The 19,609-nt window shown below is 38.3% G+C and overlaps 1 protein-coding gene across 1 annotated transcript in view; it reads right to left on the bottom strand.

The window, feature by feature from the left end:
• Window positions 1-2,056: 2,056 nt before the first annotated feature.
• Window positions 2,057-19,609, bottom strand: part of LOC114656089 (thrombospondin-type laminin G domain and EAR repeat-containing protein-like) — a 167,335-nt gene continuing 149,782 nt past the window's right edge. The window contains 3 exon segments of the mRNA XM_028807496.2: window positions 2,057-3,275; window positions 13,848-13,949; window positions 14,721-14,899. Of these exon segments, the coding sequence (XP_028663329.2) occupies window positions 3,122-3,275; window positions 13,848-13,949; window positions 14,721-14,899 (435 nt within the window). The 3' untranslated portion in view covers window positions 2,057-3,121.

Below are 19,609 nucleotides of genomic sequence, written 5' to 3'. Positions count from 1 at the left end.
CAATGTGGTACTGATTAAACAGTAAATACAGTATGTGATGTCAGCATCGTGAGGATGGTGTCATGATCTGGTGTTTGTTTTACATTTTTTTCAACTTATTTTTGATGTCAAAAATATTGAGACACTATTTTGGGGGTTATAGAGACCAAGGAATTTAATGTTTACATTTTTTCCAATCTGATACATTTTTAACTTCATTAAAAGTAAGTTTATCTGGAGATTCTCTTGAGGGTGCTGCCCATTATTAGGCAGATATCTTGACTGTTGTTAATGCTGTTGTTTGTCAGGATTACTGGGAGTGTATGACTCCTGATTCCAGTACCACAATGGTTAACAAGGTCAGCATCATGCACTTCCTGATTTGTCCAAGTTTGTGGATACAACCTAAAAAACCCAGCATTACTTTACTTGCATTTTTATCGAATACAGGCTACAGCCTTTTTCTATCCTTTTTGACCTACACAGGACCTGGTATATTTGGCTCAGTTTGCATGCTTTTAATTTTTTTTTCCTATGCCCCTTGACTATGATGTATGATTTTACAAACTTATTAAACCTCAAACATGATGAATATGTGCAAATTCTATTTTAGTTAAAAGGGCCCATGCAAAATATTTGCAATGAAGAAGTACCTGTTCTCACTTCTCAGGGAACTGGCAGACAGGTCAGGAGTATCTTAGTCAAGTTTTACACACTATACTACATTCAGTTTTCATATGGTGTGTGTGCATACATAAAAAAAAACAAAAAAGCAAAAAAAAAACATGGTTTTGTTAAAGCAGTGTCCAGTTCTTCTATTTAGCATAATTGGATTACATTAGTGCACTTACATTGCAATAAGGGAACCTAGTGAGAATGTAGTCACTTTTGTTAACTGTAAGCAGTGACATTCTATTAATGCACAATTCATTCAAGATGCAACTGGCAAACATAATGTCTCGATGGCCTGGGTCAGCCCATGATATACAGTATTTATTCTGAGACAAAGTGTCATTGATAGATGTAATGGTACTGCATGTAGTGGTTGGCAACTGGATGATCCCTCAGTGTTTCATATGGCCCATACAATTCATTGTAGCTACATCATTACAAGTGCCAGGTGACAGTGGCTACCCGCTCAGATGATGGTGCCTTATGCATTCCCCAGCCCCCCACAGTTCAGAGGAGAGGTACTATAATGCTGCACATGATCTTGCATTCTCAGTTGTGGAGCACAGCCAGATACTCTTGAATGCGGTCTTGACAAATTAAGAGGGAGGCTGCTCTATAAGCCAATGAAGTCCTGCAGCATTGCAATTGCGTATGTACAGTATAAGGTTGATTAGCACATTCCATATATGAATGTTTCAGGGAGGCTTTCAAGGTGTGCTTACATATGCAAATTTACAAGGTGATTGTGATATATAAATGGTGAATTGCAAAGAAATGTGCTGCCACACACATGTGCATGGGACAATTTACAGACTCAAATAGAGCTATTCATCAGCCTGACCGGGGAATTGGCACGCTCACCTGATCCTCTCTCCTCTTGTTCCTCTGCAATTCTGCCGAAAGCCCTGCCTCTCAGTGACATCACCACCAGTCCACCCACTAACATAATTTCCAGCCAACCCTGATGACATCACTCACGGTACCCAGAATTCACCTTCCTGCCACATCAGTTCCTGCCCTGACTCCACCTCTTCCTCCTATCTACCACACTTATAGAATAGACTTACTCTGTTAGTTCAGTTCAGTTGTGAACTCTGATCTGTAAAGACATGCTTCTTTTATTTTGCTGATTTTTCAGTATATGGGGTGGCCATCCCCAAACCATTTTCTTGTCTGCTGCCTTATTTTTTACTACAGTGCGTATGCCAGGTTTTATAAATCTTTTTTTTGACATGTGCATATTTTCACACTTGAATCCATCTAAAGGTTTATAAATGAGGCCCCAGGTTTGCTGCCTGCCTTGAGCAAAACTGGTACAGACACCTGCTTCCATGCCCCCAAGTGGGTTAAAAAATGGATGGCTGGAAAACAATAATAACAATCCCATGAATGAAAAACATTTTTTTATTTTTCAATAGTATTTACTATTTATTATATTAACAAGAATATAACAATATACACTGCAGCTTCAACAAAAGCTGACTTGTTGAAGGGATTCTGCAGCTGGTGTGCACCTTGAGTGTAATCTTTTGTCTCCACAATCCTACGAGAACCAGCTTTAATTTTCAAACATTTCTATTAATCATAATTAATTATTAAAGTAAATGGCCTTCCCAAACTGGCATAACTAATTCTGATTGTTAACACAATTGGTAATCAACGCACAAAATCATGTGAGCATTATTATGAAATATGAATAATTAGTCCTTGTTAATCATTGCTGAAAAGTGATTGGTTAATTAACACTGCTGTTATTTAAAAATTCCCCATAGCACCCATTTAATTGTGCGACTGTTGTCTTATGGATCATCTAGCTGCCAAAATGTTCTGTAACAATGCGGTCCAAAAGACAAAAGTATCACACAGCATATATAATGTGCTTATTTAACAATATTAAATATGCCAAGATAGAAATCATTTTATTGTTTAATATTTTAAATTCATCAATAAATTAAATACTTGAAAAATTAATAAGTGATCATTTTCTGTTTTGTACAGTATGTTACATTAATATTTTTCTTTATTTTGGAAAGTTCAGAATATAATAATAATAACTGTCTATACAAAAGAGGACATCTCCAGCTTTCTCATATTGTGACTATTCCTGAGATTTCAGCAGTTGTGTCATGTTGTGCAGCCTCGTAACTTTACCGTCATTAAGCTGGGCAAAAACTGACAAGTTGGTGGTCTCAAGTTCAGTGTGCAAAGATGGTTGAGTCTTCAGTAGTCCAAATTCTATTTATAACCAAACTGTGGAGCTGCCTGATAAAAAGGTACTGCAGATCTAGGCCAAGTCCAAAGCCACTCAGCTTATTCTACTGTTATCGCATTCATAGGATTCAGACATACTGAAGCAGGAGCATTTTGTTAGGTGATTTCATCATAAAAGCTTTAACCCTTGTTACCCTTCATCTGTTCCACTTTTAATGCTGTGTTCTGTTTATTCTGGGACTTTGCACAAATGACTCCATTAATACGTCTTAAGTTTCAGAACTTTTGAAACGGACTCTTTGGCGCTTGAATAGATGAGGTAGGAGCCATTAGAAGTGCTAAACCTTTCCCAGTCTGTGCAGCCAAATGTGTGCAGTCGATGTACGGGAACAAATCCCTCATATCCTTGCCACCTACAAAAGACAAAAACAGGAAGATGGCATGTTTTATTAAAGTGTTTTTAAAGCACAATAATGCAACAATGTAAATGTACACATTAAGACTTAATTGGATTTATTCAGTGTAAGAATTAAGTGGACATTACTACAATAGGGAAAAGCACAAAACTCACTCATCCAAACATTTATACAGAACATTTTGGTAATCTGAAAAGAGAACAAGGCCAGTTGAACTGCTATGATTATTATTATTATTATTATTTTTATTTAAGCTGTGCCTAAAAATGTCATAGAACTGCCATAGTCTGAAGCAGTCATAAAGACAGATTCTAAGGCAGTATGAGCTTATGTACTAAGGACCTTGCTAATTTCTTCCCTTTTAAAACTGATCCTCTGGGTAGGATGTCGGAAATCTCTGGGTCCATGGTTCTTGAGTCTCATTGAGATTGCACAGGTGGTGAACCAGCTGAGGGTAGGGAAGGCTGCAGGGAACTCTGGTATCCAGGGTGAACTTCTCCAGGCTGGTGGTAAGGCTGTCCTCCTTGCATTGCAGGCAATCTTTGCTTCCATTTGGGAGACGGCCGTCATCATTTCAAGTCAAGATTTTTTCAAGTCCCGCGAGATGAGAATATTGCCATGATATTTTTAAAAGTCTCACCATCCTAGCGACCATTTTCAAACAAGACCACGGTACACTCACCTCTTAGTCTTGTGAATGCTCTTGTCAGACACACTTCCTGCACTCTCAGCTCTTATAAATTTTAATGTTTTCCTCACTTTAAGTTCCCAATTAAAGAAGACGTATTATGTCCAAATCTTATTGAAGAATTTCATCATGAAGGGTTATCAACAGAAAAAAATGAGTACACGAGCAATCCTAGCACCTAGAAACGAGGAAGTCAAACGATTTTATGTCAAAAACATCGATCGGTAACACTACAAAATGGTTAAATGCGTATCAATAGACTATGCTGAAACAATTGGTGGTGATCGTGTGGAAGATGAAAACAACAACTTACAATATCTTAGAATATCTACAACCATTAACTCCATCCGGTCTTCTACCACACAAATTAATGTAGAAAGAAGGAAGTCTCCAGGAAAGGTAATACAGTACATCTCTCGTGGGTAACATTAGACACCAAAGGAGATCTTGATATGCCATTCGTATTAAAATGGTTTCCTGTTAGATTAGCTTTTGCAAAGACAATTAACAAATCTCACAGCCAAACATTCAAAAAAGTCATTTTATTTAATAGAGAGAAAGAAACGAAATGCAATCACGGGCAGTTATACGTCACGTGGATGCAAATGTAACACTTCACATGAAAATTAAAATCTATTTAAATTGCACATCCACATCCACATCCACATACGTCAGTGGCAGAACCGCAAAGAGGCTAGTGCGTAGTGCTGGCCAGGGGGTTGGTGAGTGAAGCGAGCAGGGGGCAAAGCCCCCTAGTTCTCAATATTAAAAAAAATAGCTATTTAGAAGATGATTACAGATCACAATCAAGAGCCACATTGCTGTCAGAGTTAAATCTGAATATCTTATCAGTGCTTCATTTGTGAATATACATTCGCTGTAGTTATCGAATTACTTGGGTTTCCAGGGATCAGTTAAGTATAGAAATTACTAAAAGTTGCTTCATGAACTCAAACACTTAAATGTAGAGAGAGCATTTGATATGAGAATGTATCCTGCATTGCTGGTGTGCCTTTTTTCTGGAATGTAGAGCAAAGGTGTTTTCTTAAACTATCATTATATTTCTGTCACTGTAAAGCTGAGAAGAAAATGCACAAATAAATGCATCTGTCCCTCTATTCATTTTCTTACTTCAGAGCAGGGTTGCTGAAGCTTTAACTGATCCTGGCAGCACTGTAATGCAAAACAGAAGCTGACTCCTGTGTGTCAGGATGCTAGTCTGTCTCAGGGCATGTTTACCCACACTTCATTAATTTACAGTGTCCAGTTGGACTAGCACTCTGGCCTTGGGATGGCCTTGGGAACACCAGAATACCCCAAGAAAAAACAATTGACACTGAGAGAATGTGGGAACTCTGCACAGGAAATGCCTAGAATGAGATCTGAACACAGGCAGCAACACTAACCACTATGACACCATCATCAGTGGAATTTCATTGGTAGATAGGATAACTTGATAAATCCATCCTTTGCTGCATTGAAAAAGATTGATGAGCAACTTCATGATGATCTTCTGATGATAATGTTGTTTAAAAATCTGTGCTTATCATTTAACAAAATTAAACAGCTGTAAACATAAAGTCCAATTTAGACCTTTAACTTTAATGTAAGGGGCAGCATGGTGGCACAGTGGTAGTGCTGCTGCTGCCGCCTCACAGTAAGGAGATCAGGGTTCCTGTCTCAGGTCCTTCCTGCATGGAGTTTGCCTGTTCTCCCTGTGTCTGCATGGGTTTCCTCTCACTGTCCAAAAACATGCAGGTTAGGGGAATTGGTGACATTAAATTGATCCTAGTGTGTGTCTGGTTTGTGTGTGTGTGTTCACCCTGCAATGGACTGGCACCCTGTCCAGGGTTTGTTCTTGCTTTGTACCCTGTGCTAGCTGAGATAGGCTGTAGCACACTCCAAATCCTGGTCTACATTAGGCGGGTTAGAAAATGGTATAAAAATGACCTGACTTTACATACTATACATTTGAACCCAGAAAAATAAATCTCAGAAACTAGTGAAAAAAATGTAAAATGCTTTCTGATGAACTGAATCTCTTATTTTACAGCTTGATCACTGCTATGCAAATGTTATGTTTATTAAATCTGTTTTCACCTGGCAAAACATAAAGCACAGAAATCTGAGACACAAAGCATTCACACAGAAAAGCCTACAACATTCACCTCTCCATCTTTTTAAAACTGAAAACTTGCGATTCATGAACTCATAACATCTTTATGATGTGGCTGTCAAAATTACTAGGTGATTAGTCACCAACCATCGTGTATCCAAGCAGCATGCTCTAATGGATCTTTTACTTTCCATGAAGTCAGTTCTAGAGAATTTGTGTGCTCCTTGGTGAGTAAATTGTTTGAAATTTTAACTGTAACAATCCACAGATTTCAATGTAAGTCCAAGGAAAGGCAACACACTCTGCTGTTGTCTAGCAGTTGTTCTTAGCCTAATGCTGTTTTATTATTCAGTAGGACACGCATTATGGGAAGTGAAGAGATTGTGAACAAATATGGTGCATAAAATCATGAGCATCTCTGATTTGAGATGCAGATTTCATGGCTTGTCAACCTCATTCTATAACACTGGGATAGATTTACACCTTTCATGCTTTCTGCTTATGTATTCCACTCATTTTCAAAACCAGTAAATATTGTGTGCAAGGCCAGAAACAATCATTAGACAGGATGCCAGCCCATTACAGGGTGATTACACACACACACACACATACACACTCATCAAGGGCAAGTTTAGCATTGCTAGTCCACCTAACACGGGAGGAATCCAGAACACCAGGAGGAAACTTATGCAGATATATGGGGACATGCAAACTCTCCATATGCAGCTCCAATGACTTTGAGTTTGGTCACCTTGTTGTAAGGCAGCAGAGCTAGCACTGCACCACGTTGCCACCCTACTCAGGTTTTACTACTAGAAATATTTTTTGCAGAACATAAAACATAATTTATATCACACATTACCTAAAATCTGTCTATTTGATTAGCTAGTTTATACTTTCCCAACTGACTGGAAAATAGGACTTGTTGTCCCTGTCTGGAAAGGGAAGGGTGATCTCATGGATTGCGGCAACTACAGGGGGATAACACTGCTCTTGGTGCCAGGTAAGGTCCTTGCTAGGGTCATACTCAATAGGATTCGTGATCACTTGCTCACCTACCAGCAGCCAGAGCAATCTGATTTTACCCATAAGAAGTCTACCATTGACCACATCCTGGCACTGAGGGTTCTAATGGAGCACAAACGTAAATATCGGCAGAGTTTCTTTGCAGCCTTTGTCAATTTTCGTACAGCATTCAACTCAGTTGATTTAGCTGCCCTGTGGGACATCCTGAGACTTTGCGGGATCCCCCCCAAAGTTGCTGGACATCATGGCCGGTACTGTGAGTGCTGTGCAGAGTGGAGGCAGAACATCTTCACTTTCCCAATTAATTCTGGGGTTTGTCAGGGGTTTATTTTTGCTCCTAAACTGTCCATTTGTTTGAATGGACTGGGTATTGGGCAGGGTCATGGGGTCCAGTGGCTGTGGAGCATCTGTTGATGAAAAAAGATTCATTGATCTTGACTTTGCCGACAATGCTGTGACCTTTGCCTGAGTCAATGGAGGCTCTGATCGGGGCGCTCAAGAGACTGAGCGAAAAGTCCAAGTGTCTGGGCTTGCAAGTGTCCTGGATAAAAACCAAGATCCAGGCCTTTAATGACCTCTTTGGCACAGCCATTACTGTTGTGTCTGTCTGCGAAGAGTGTCAACCTTGTTGAGAGGTTTATTTACCTCGGCAGCGACATTCATGTTTCTGGTGACTTTTCCTATGAAGTCAGTAGATGGACTGGGAGATCATGTGGGGTCATGAGGTTTCTGGAAAGGCGTGTGTGGCGTTCCCAATATCTCTGCAAAAGGATGATGGTCCAAGTCTTTAGAGTCCTGGTGCTTCCTGTTTTGCTATATGGTTGTGAGACATTGATGCTATCCAGTGACCTGAGATGAAGACTGGACTCTGTGTCTCTTCGGAGAATCCTTTGGTACTATTGCTTTGACTTTGTTTCGAACGAATGGTTGCTCATGGAGTCCCGAATGAGGCACATTACCTGCATTGTGAGGGAGTATCAGTGATGGAAGTAAAACCATGTGGCGTGATTCCCTGAGGGTGATCTGGCTCAAAGGATCCTCATTGTTTAGGACCTGAGTGGTTGGACTAGACTAAGGGAACGCCCATGTGACACCTGACTGTGGCAGATAGATGGTCATTTCTGGAGGGTGGGACTGGACTGCATGTCTGCTTTTGGAGTTGCCAACTGGGATTCAGAGATGTTTTGTCATGTGGTGGGTGCGGCGACGCTCCATAAATAGACCTGACCTGACAGTATGCAAATTCAACTTTTAATCTCCCATGAATGAGAACCTTAAACATTAAAAAAACATCTTGGGTGAGTTCATTTTTAATCTTATATTTATATAAGATTTTTAGCTTGACCCAACAAAAAGTTACCAGGTAAATATTCCTTTTTCTTTTTCCTAGAAACATAGACAGATAGATAGATAGATAGATAGATAGATATACAATTAGGTCCATAAATATTGGGACAGAGACAACTTTTTTCTAATTTTGGTTCTGTACGTTACCACAATGAATTTTAAATGAAACAACTCAGATGCAGTTGAGGTGCAGACTTTCAGCTTTAATTCAGTGGGGTGAACAAAACCCCACTGAATTATGTCTTGCATAAAAATGTGAGGCAACTAAAGCATTTTTTAACACAATCCCTTCCTTTCAGGGGCTCAAAAGTAATTGGACAATTGACTCAAAGGCTATTTCATGGGCAGGTGTGGGCAAGTCCGTTGTTATGTCATTATCAATTAAGCAGATAAAAGGCCTGGAGTTGATTTGAGGTGTTGTGCTTGCATGTGGAAGATTTTGCTGTGAACAGACAACATGCGGTCAAAGGAGCTCTCCATGCAGGTGAAAGAAGCCATCCTTAAGCTGCGAAAACAGAAAAAACCCATCCGAGAAATTGCTACAATATTACGAGTGGCAAAATCTACAGCTTGGTACATCCTGAGAAAGAAAGCAAGCACTGGTGAACTCAGCAACGCAGAAAGACCTGGACGTCCACGGAAGACAACAGTGGTGGATGATCGCAGAATCATTTCCATGGTGAAGAGAAACCCCTTCACAACAGCCAACCAAGTGAACAACACTCTCCAGGGGGTAGGCGTATCGATATCCAAGTCTACCATAAATAGAAGACTGCATGAAAGTAAATACAGAGGGTGCACTGCAAGGTGCAAGCCACTCATAAACCTCAAGAATAGAAAGGCTAGATTGGACTTTGCTAAAGAACATCTAAAAAAGCCAGCACAGTTCTGGAAAAACATTCTTTGGACAGATGAAATCAAGATCAACCTCTACCAGAATGATGGCAAGAAAAAAGTATGAAGAAGGCGTGGAACAGCTCATTATCCAAAGCATACCACATCATCTGTAAAACACGGTGGAGGCAGTGTGATGGCTTGGGCGTGCATGGCTGCCAGTGGCACTGGGACACTAGTGTTTATTGATGATGTGACACAGGACAGAAGCAGCCGAATGAATTCTGAGGTGTTCAGAGACATACTGTCTGATCAAATCCAGCTAAATGCAGTCAAATTGATTGGGTGGCGTTTCATGACACAGATGGACAATGACCCAAAACCTACAGCCAAAGCAACCCAGGAATTTATTAAAGCAAAGAAGTGGAAAATTCTTGAATGGCCAAGTCAGTCACCTGATCTTAACCCAATTGAGACTAAACTTCGGACAGAAAGGCCCACAAACAAACAGCAACTGAAAGCCGCTGCAGTAAAGGCCTGGCAGAGCATTAAAAAGGAGGAAACCCAGCATCTGGAGATGTACATGAGTTCAAGACTTCAGGCTGTCATTGCCAGCAAAGTGTTTTCAACCAAGTATTAGAAATGAACATTTTATTTCCAGTTATTTAATTTGTCCAATTACTTTTGAGCCCCTGAAATGAAGGGATTGTGTTAAAAAAATGCTTTAGTTGCCTCACATTATTATGCAATCGTTTTTTTTTACAATTTAGCTTACCTTCAGTTACTTTGTCATAAATCAAAAAATTCTCAAGATAATAAATGCAATATAGCAAAAATCAAGTATTAACCCAAGAACATGCAACACAGAAGCCTTTCCAAAACCAATATGCCCTCCCTCTTCTACTCATCTTCAAGTAGAAAAAAAACCAGGAATTAAAAACTCTGAATTAGAGTAAACGGCCCTAATTTGGGGTGTTCATAAGTAAAGTAATGATATACTTCATGAGGTTAGAATACAAAATAAACAAGAACAGCTGCTTCACATATTTGAAGTATATTAATATATATTATTAGCATTATTTTAAATATATTAAAATGTATGCTTCAATTTAAATGTTTAAAATCTAAATGTTCTCATTTGCCTATATAACTGATCCCCATTTTTTGAGGTTTTGTGAAAAGGAGTAACTTTCACCCCTCGTATTCCTTTATGGAATGAATCCCTGGGGTCAGTGGATGTGGCATGCACTTCAAGACCTTCTGATCATTTTTTCTGAAGACAACTGTTGGTTTAATCTCTATCATTAGGGTGTAATTTTCTGCACAAAATTTGGTCCACAAATGGCTTAAAATTAGCATTTTTCAGGAACTGCGACGTCTTAACTAGATATCAAGATGAGTTGAACGGCCCTTACTGGTTCTTTCCAGAAGAGCAACTCTGTTGAAGGTACCTTTTAATTTTATTAAATCTGAGATGACAGACACGTGTTTTGTTGAAAATGAATTTTTCCTTTCTCTTTGCCTCTTGTTAAAAGACTCCAAAACTGCTTCCACAACTTGAAGAATAAAGTTTGCTTGGAAAAACACTTTTTATGAACCTTGTATGATCAACACAGAGCCTAGAACGCAACTATATCTCTGTAGAGTCATTTGCCTTGTTCATTAGCTGTTCCTCACAATGTGTCTATGTGGAGCACTTAGGAATACATAAATAAAGCCTTGAATTTTAATCTGGGCTCTAGTAAGGAGTGGTGAAAGATTGCTATGGTAACCATTGAACACTCATCTATAAATGAAACTGTAGTGAATAATGAATTACTGGCCATTTTACAAAAATTACAATTGCCTCTCCATACCAAACTGGGGATTCAATAAACATTTTTTTCATGATTATTTATTAATGAGATTCTTCACTACTCAAAAAAATCAGTGGAAGCATGGAAGATGACATGGCCTCCTGGTGAATCTGAAACAACGTAATCACCTCCCACTCCACTTCCCATCCTTTTGTTAACATTGATGATTAATTCAGAGGGAGGCTAATCCATTAATGGTTCATCAGTAATGTCAGTGTGTTGGATTTTAAAAGACCGGACTCAGTCAGATAGATTTTCTATGTATCTCATGTTCCTCATAAAAGCTGGCAATGTATGTTTTCTGATAAACAAGCTAAGGTGAAGATTTGCTTGCATCTCTACACCTCATTTTCACCTTTCAGCTGCAGAGGGATTTTTCATCAGTTGTCTATTCTGCCTGATGGCAAAAGCTCATCCCAAAAAGTGTTATATCTCTTCCAGGGATTCTCCCCTAGCTGGGGTTTAAAGTCCAGTTTCATGTATTTTTTTTGTTCAATTTTGAGTTGTTGAGGTATGTTTATGGTACTTTATTTAACTGTCTGCTTAGTTTTCTATGCCTGTGTGATGTTCCATGTATGTTGTGGCAGGTGGCCACCTGCCAGTCACTGCCAGGAACTTCCCTTCACCCTGTAGATTCAGAAGGTTTTCCACAGTTCCTGGCAGTTCATATTGAAAGTGCTAGGGAGTGATGAGTTACTGTGATCTTTTATGTTTACTGTCATTTTCAATCTTTGACTTTATTCTCCATTTTTGACTTCATTTTGACTTTCTCTATTGGGACTTCTGTTACTTTGCATTGCCTTATTATTTTGGGAAAATCCTACTGCCTTTTTGCTCCACAAAGCTTCATTGTTAGTGCAAAGAATTTTTGTGAAAAATTAATCTTGTATTTTATGGCAATCCTATGAGACCCTTTTTGTATCTAGTGCCGGGTTTTTGATGGAATTTCCCCCTCTTGTGAACATTTTTGCAAGTGCTTTTGGGAGGTACGTGCTTTGGGACTCTCCAGCTATAAAAAAAGATGATTTTTCTTTTAATGTAAAGAGAGATTAGCAAAGATCATTAACTGGGGATAAGAGATTTTAGCCATGCTACAGGGGCTGAATACCAAAATAATAACTGTAACACAAAATAAGAAATAAATGGACAAATATCCAAATTCTAAACACTATATATCCTAATCAAAACTATTACTTTATGAACCAAATTTTGGTTTTATATTACTCCAAAACATAAATACTGTGAGCTGAGTGCTTCCATCTTCTGTAGAAAAGCTAAAGTGATATCACAGTGCTCATCATAATGTCATGTAATCAGTTAGAGAAGATGGCAAGACATGTGATGAGACAAAAAATGATCAGTAAATGTGGTGAGACAAAATGGAGTCATAAAAATACTGCAAATGTCAAATTAAAAATTAACACAAGGATGCAAACCAAATTATAACATCACTATGACAGCAGCTTACTGTATGTAATTTAATTCACTAAGTGCTATATTGGTGTCAACTTTGATGGGTTATAATCCATAATTATGAAACGACTTATCCCAGACCAATATTAATCATTGCATCAAGTCAATATCAATAAAGTACAACCAAAATATTACCAGAATATTGTCTTTCCCACTTGAGGTGTTAACATCCTAGATCTTTGCTACACTACTATCCTTCACTGCCATTTGTCCATTCATGCCACCTATCTATGCTCCTCCATCCTGGCAAAAACTACACATTGAAGTGAGAGGAGAACAACAAAGTGGTTCAAGGAGACAGAAGATTACTACAAGATCATTTCTATTCTGTGCATTTGGTAGTGTTTGACTACTGATCCTAAAAGCTGAGTGAGGTGTGAATGACCATATGGAGAAAACATATCTAGAGCTGTGCCTCCTCTTTAGTGATAGATGGCAGCCCCCCCTGGGTTGTAGCAGTGCTTCAGACCCCCAGAGGGCTCCATGGGAGTTGGAGTTTGGTGAAGCCCTGTTGGGTTCTGTGGGCACTGCCAAGGGGTACTGCAGATACTGTTGTGCCCTGTGTGGCAGCACTTCCACCACATCTGGAAGTACTGTACTGTCAGACACCTGGAGCACTTCCGGGTGCCCTATAAAAGGAGTCAGCTGCCACTACTCCGAGATCAAAGATGGGAGAAGGTGGACAAAGCTTGGAGTGAAGGTGAATAGGAAGAAAAAGAAAGAGAGAGAGAGAGAGAGAGAAAAAGAAGGAGAAGAGAAAGATATGCAATTGAATTCCAGTAAAGCTGCTGCTGTAGTTGAGAGTGCTCTAAGCTGTGCCCTGACCACCTGCTTATATCTTTAACCCACATTTCACACAGATGTGTGATGAGGTGATCTAAAGCTCAATCAACCATCTTGTTACACTCTCCTCAGCAATGAAATGTCCAGCTATGTGGAGTCCACTTTCTATAATTTTCTTCTGAGGTCAGTGAGTGAATTTCCTTACATCTTAGTGTTTCAGATCAAAAGGCTCTTGTGTATACCTTATAAAAGACATTCTAACATTGACTCATTGTCATTTACTTTCCTCCCTTATCCTTTTCTCCCCAAAGTGCTGCCTGACTCACAGATCCCATGCTGCCTTTGCCCTCTGTTGCACTTTATGAAAGGTGCTACACATAATGGTGACAGACAGATGAATGATTATTCCAATATGGCTCACCTCAGACATTCGTTTTTGTACTCACCTGTATATAACGCTGTTTAAAGAAAATGTTTTGCCATCAAATGAGTTTGCCACCACCAGGAACTTATCTTCTCCCAATGTAAAAAATTCCCAGTCGACTGCACTGATGAAAAAATGCAAGTCATTTCTTATTAAGACTTCTACTGCAGATTTGTCCATTTTAAAAGAGACAAATATATAAAGGAACAAAGCCATTAAAATAGTAGCTTTTATTTAAGGTATAACATTATTCTTAAACAAGGTATTATATGAGCATTTTAAAAATGAACATGAAAGAGTTTAAATTTTAACAGTGCACAGTGAGAACCAGTGTTGGTTAACATTAAATAGTAAGAACTTTAAAAACAATAAATTCTTGAAAGAATGATTTAAAATCACACTAGCAGCTTGCCTTTGAGACTTAATGCATGTCAGAACCAAAGGCTGTTTTGTGTGTTCCTGAACATTACAGAAAAATGTTATTGCACAAACTATTGTCTAAACAAATAATGTGTGCTTTGTACCATCCCAAGATGCCCCCCAATACAAAAAGTGGCTATCAACAACACAAATCCGGTCTTAAATAACGTAATTAGATGTTTTATCTTTAAAATTCAAGTACAGTTGCTGAGACCTTGAGTGTTTTTCCTGCCTTTTGAATAGTGAGTCTGCCTTGTAAATATTTTTTTGTTTTTTTAAGTGCTACATAGCCAGTGTGCACTGCTTGCTGTCATCATAGTAGACAAATGGAGAATCAGACAAAGGGTTTAATTTGTTAGATAGGGACATTTTGGGCTAGTTTATGCATTTCTGGCAAATGATTTATTTATGAAATAAAAACTTAAACTATGCATTGTACACATATATGTTTTGAAAAGCAATCAAACGATTTTACCTGTATGTTTCAATATCCTGAAATTTGACAAACATCTGTGCTGTGATGTTCATCTCATAAATGGTGGAGTTTATGGCATATGAGCTCACTCCTTGCTGATCATAATTTTGACTGTTAGCCACAGCCAAAAAGACTCTTTGACCAATCTGGAACACCTCCCAGTCAGTAGCACCAAATGTCTAGGCAGAAAAAAGTAGAGAAAATGTTAATATTTTAATATACATGTCCTCAAATTCTGCCTTGCCCAGTTCATAATACCAATCCATTCATTCACCCATTATCAAATACCCTTAATCCTATTCATGGTCACTAAAGAATTCATAATAAAATCAGTGCTATAAGTTAAAATCTAAAGAATATATTGTTCATTTAAAATAGTGAAATCTTTACATCAAAGATATTCATACCTGTAGATCTCAAAAGCCATTTAGATTTGAACAGCAATGAAAATTATTCTATAATCCATCTATCTATCCACTTTCTAGACAACATTTAGGGGCAATCTCCCTCCTGCAGCACTCTGAACTGATAGATCAGTTTCTGAGGACATATTAACTTTAATAAAAAAGCATACATTGCACACAGACAGGTTCATATTTTATATATTTCTTGTGTTTTTTTTCAAGGATATGACAATTTTAGGGGTATTGGTGGGGAACAGTCATGTGAAAAGTAAGTGCACCCCATAGACAAATGTTTGACTTTTTCAACATATTTATACAGGCAAAGAGCTCTTCATGCAAACAATACCTGCAGGTAAAAGTGATATAATTGAACAAATGACACATAAAATTGACATGGTATATTCATTCTCATAATCTAAATTAACAACGATGTTGTATGGAAAAAAAGTACACTCCTACATTTATCACCACATCAAATCCATAAAATGCTGTACATGCATGAAAACCCACAAACATCTTGCAACTAAAAAAAATTAGCATTGTGAAGTGGTCAGATATTTCACAAATTACAAAGTCACAAGATTCATGCTGTTTACACCAGGTTCTGACCCTGCCATCAGAAAGTTGCAGCACTAATGAAGATTCATCAGATTAGACAGCATTTTTCTAGTCTTCACATTTCCAATTTCGGTGATCCATTAACTTTAGTCGATCCACTTCAAGGTTCAATGCTTTGTTTATTCTGAGGTGACATTTCTGCACATCACTGATATAAAGAGTAGTTGTTTAAATTGTTTTGGCCATTCTGCTAGTGTGAATATACCTGGGCATTCTTTCTTCTGTCTGCTGCTCTGTTATTGGTTATTGGAATGTTATTGGGTATTGCACCATAATACCCCAGAGACTGTGGTGAATGAAAATCCCAAGAGGGCAACAGTTTCAGAATCACTGCCTCCAACGCTAATAATCATACAATGGCCATCATGTGGTTTGCCCATTTCAATGACTGGTTGAAAAACAACTAACACTTTTGTTTGCTTGGCAATTATACTAAGTTAGAGCTAAAAGACAACTATATATGCACAACTTGAAAGATCAAGATCTAGACCATTTGCAATCAGATTGTTTCTAATGAAAATAAAAAATCACCAACATTTCTCAATTCACATCTATCTATCTATCTATCTATCTATCTATCTATCTATCTATCTATCTATCTATCTATCTATCTATCTATCTATCTATCTATCTATCTATCTATCTATCTATCTATCTATCTATCTATCATGATTTATACCGTGTCTGATGGTTTTGCACTTATCTGGTAGTGTTTGCATTAATAAATATTGTGGAAGCATGTTGAATGAAAATATGTTTAATAAAAATAAATTGATTTTTGGCCAGCTCTATCCTGAGACCATGTCTTACATATAATTGTAGTGAGTTTCCAATTACTACCTCTTAAATAAATATATGCACTGGGTTGTGCCCTCACCTTTTCTAAAGTTCAGCCTAGATTTAATTCTGTACTTCATATCTGAGATACATCAGATTTACTGTTTTACATGTTGTAAAAAATATGAAAAAGTTTCACAGTTGTCACAAATCTGTTTTATTAGGCTGAGAAGAAATGTCAGGGAGCTTGTCAGAAAAGCAAATCAGAGGTGCAATTTCTGTCTGTGGCGCAGTGGTAGCGCTGCTGCCTCGCAGTTCGGATACCTGGGTTCGCTTCCTGGGTCCTCCCTGCGTGGAGTTTGCATGTTCTCCCTGTGTCTGCGTGGGTTTCCTCTGGTTGCTCTGGTTTCCTCCCACAGTCCAAAGACATGCAGGTTAGGTGCATTAGCAATCCTAAATTGACCCTAGTGTATGCTTGGTGTGTGGGTGTGTGTGTGTGTGTGTGTGTGTGCCCTGTGGTGGGCTGGCGCCCTGCCCGGGATTTGTTCCTGCCTTGCACCCTGTGCTGGCTGGGATTGGCTCCAGCAGACCCCCGTGACTCTGTGTTAGGATATAGTGGGTTGGATAATGGATGGATGGATGGAATTTCAGTCTGACTGTGAAGGACAGGACAGGTGCCCTGTCCCAGTGTTGTTCTTGTCTTGTGTCCCATGATTGTGAGGAGAGGTTCCAGCTTCCCTATGACCCTGCCCTGGATAAATGGGTTAAGAAATGAATGGATGGATATTCTCCTTTATTATGCTCTTTGAAATATAATTTTTTGGGCACATGAGGATAAGTCTAATATGCTGAGAAGTACAAAAGTAAAACCTTCCCATTTTTTTGCAAAGAAACACAGTAAATTTTATAACTACGGGTTGACAGGAGTGGGAAGTGCTCACCCCAATGAGAAATCAATTGAAAATAAAATTTTACTTTATTTTGACATTTAGTTGCCCTGCTTCATATCAAAATGACTCTCAAGATGACATCTGTTCTGACTGGAGGCAGTTAGTTTTATTGGAGATGTGAAACTTGGCAAAATATGTGACAAAGTTTGTTAATGAAAAATCAGGCCAATCTGTCAACAAGTTCTAAACACAAAGACAAAGGTTAATTGTTCCATAAATTCAAATATGCACACTTTCAAAGAATTTGTTTATATCCACAATCTTGGGTGACCTGGACATGAAAGTACCAAGCTTTATACCAAGAGACGCATAGCTGGCATCACACACTGCGTATGGTCATTTGAGCTTAGCCAAAATATGGTTACTAAGACAAAAACGGTGGTATCCATAAGAATATGAAATAGGCAAAAAATAATCTAACTACATTAAATAATTTTCTTCATAGGGAAATGGTGTGAGAATTCTCCATATTTCTATCAGCAAAACAAAACAAAACAAAAAAAAAACGAATGTACAACAGTTTGTTGGAAAATGCTATAAAAAATTTCAAAATAAATCAAGATCATAACAGCATCCATGTAATGCCACCACACTTCCCTATTAGAATAGCACAGCTTCAATGTCCTTTACAGAAACATTTAATGGTGAGGTACAAACAGGTTAAGTTACTCCTTAGGGTCACACAAGGTTTGAGGCAGCAACCTTATGGCTCAGAGACAAGGCCAAAATGTATGCCAAACTCAAAGCAGACAGGACACATTGAGAAGGAGCTGATTTTAAATGTTCCAACAGATGGAGGATATTTCCAATTGTATATTCATTTTCTAAATCCGATTCTGGGTTGTGGAGAGTCAATGCTTATCTCTAAAGAATTCAGTGCAAGGTAGAATCGAACCCTAGATGGAGTGCCAGTCTGTTGCATGGCATTTTCCCATGGATGCACACATTTACTTACAGACAGCCAGTTCTATCCTAATCTGCACATCTATGGGGTGTGGAATGAAATACAGTCAGACAAAGGGAGAACAGGTAAACCTCATACGGGCCAAGATTTGAACCAGGGAACCTAGTTCTATAAAGTACAAATGCTAACCACTGCCACCCTCAATATATATATTCATGTTAAATATTAGGTGAGATCTAGCAGTTCAGAAATAAATCACTGAGACCATAGAGTATACATTTTGAAATAAATCAGACCATGGAATAGAAGCTCCAGGCCAGCTGTCTGCTACTTCAAAAAAGGGGAAGACTAAAGGGAGATGAAAGATGAATTAAGGCAGTTAAAATGTGAAGGTCTGCTGCTATCCGATACGGCTGATGAAATGTGGGGTAAGTCCAAAGATAAATAATGCCTCGGGTTAGTGAAGGTAAATTAGATAAGATGTGTCAAACACTGAGATAAGAAGACAAAATTAAAAGACTGCCTACTATTAAAAAGAGAAAACAAAATTTAACAGTGACAATAAAAATGTTAAAAGATTCACCGTCCTTTAGAGAGAAAAAATACATTTTACAAATATGTAAATGGAATAGAAGACACAAAGGGTAATTGACAATTCTTAAATTAGAAGTACAGTATATTAAAAAATACGAACAAATGCTACATTCCACTTTACACATGAATTCCTTAGTAAGGATATGGCAATCTATACAACCCAGCCTTAGTGTATGGATAATGGATGGATGGATGGATCTCCAGAAAAAAACAAAGAAATCTTGACTGTGTAGAAGAGTCCTGAAATACATTCCATGGAAACCAATGTGCTGTACATGCTTATGACTGGACAGCTTTAGGCGTGATCTTTTAGCTCTAGTGATGTCACCTGCATGGTTATCCATGCAGTTATCTAAACAGCCAATCATGTGGGAGAAGCACATCAAACCATGCAGATACAGGTCAGAAGTGTCACTTAATGTTCACATCAAATTCCAGAATGTGGAAAATACAGGATCTCAGTGATTTTGACTGTGGCATGATTGTTCGTGCAAGTTGGGTTGATTTGAGTATTTACTAACTGCAGACCAACTGGGATTTTCACACACAACAGTCTCTAGAGTTTACTCAGAATGGTGCTAAAAACAAAAAACATGCATTGAGTAGCTGTTCTGCAGAAGGAAACGCCTTATTGACAAGAGA

This window comes from Erpetoichthys calabaricus, chromosome 8 (genome assembly GCF_900747795.2).
Source record: "Erpetoichthys calabaricus chromosome 8, fErpCal1.3, whole genome shotgun sequence".
Taxonomy (NCBI): Eukaryota; Metazoa; Chordata; class Cladistia; order Polypteriformes; family Polypteridae; genus Erpetoichthys; species Erpetoichthys calabaricus.
Note: the sequence above shows the minus strand (reverse complement) of the source record. Positions and strands in the feature narration are given on the sequence as shown.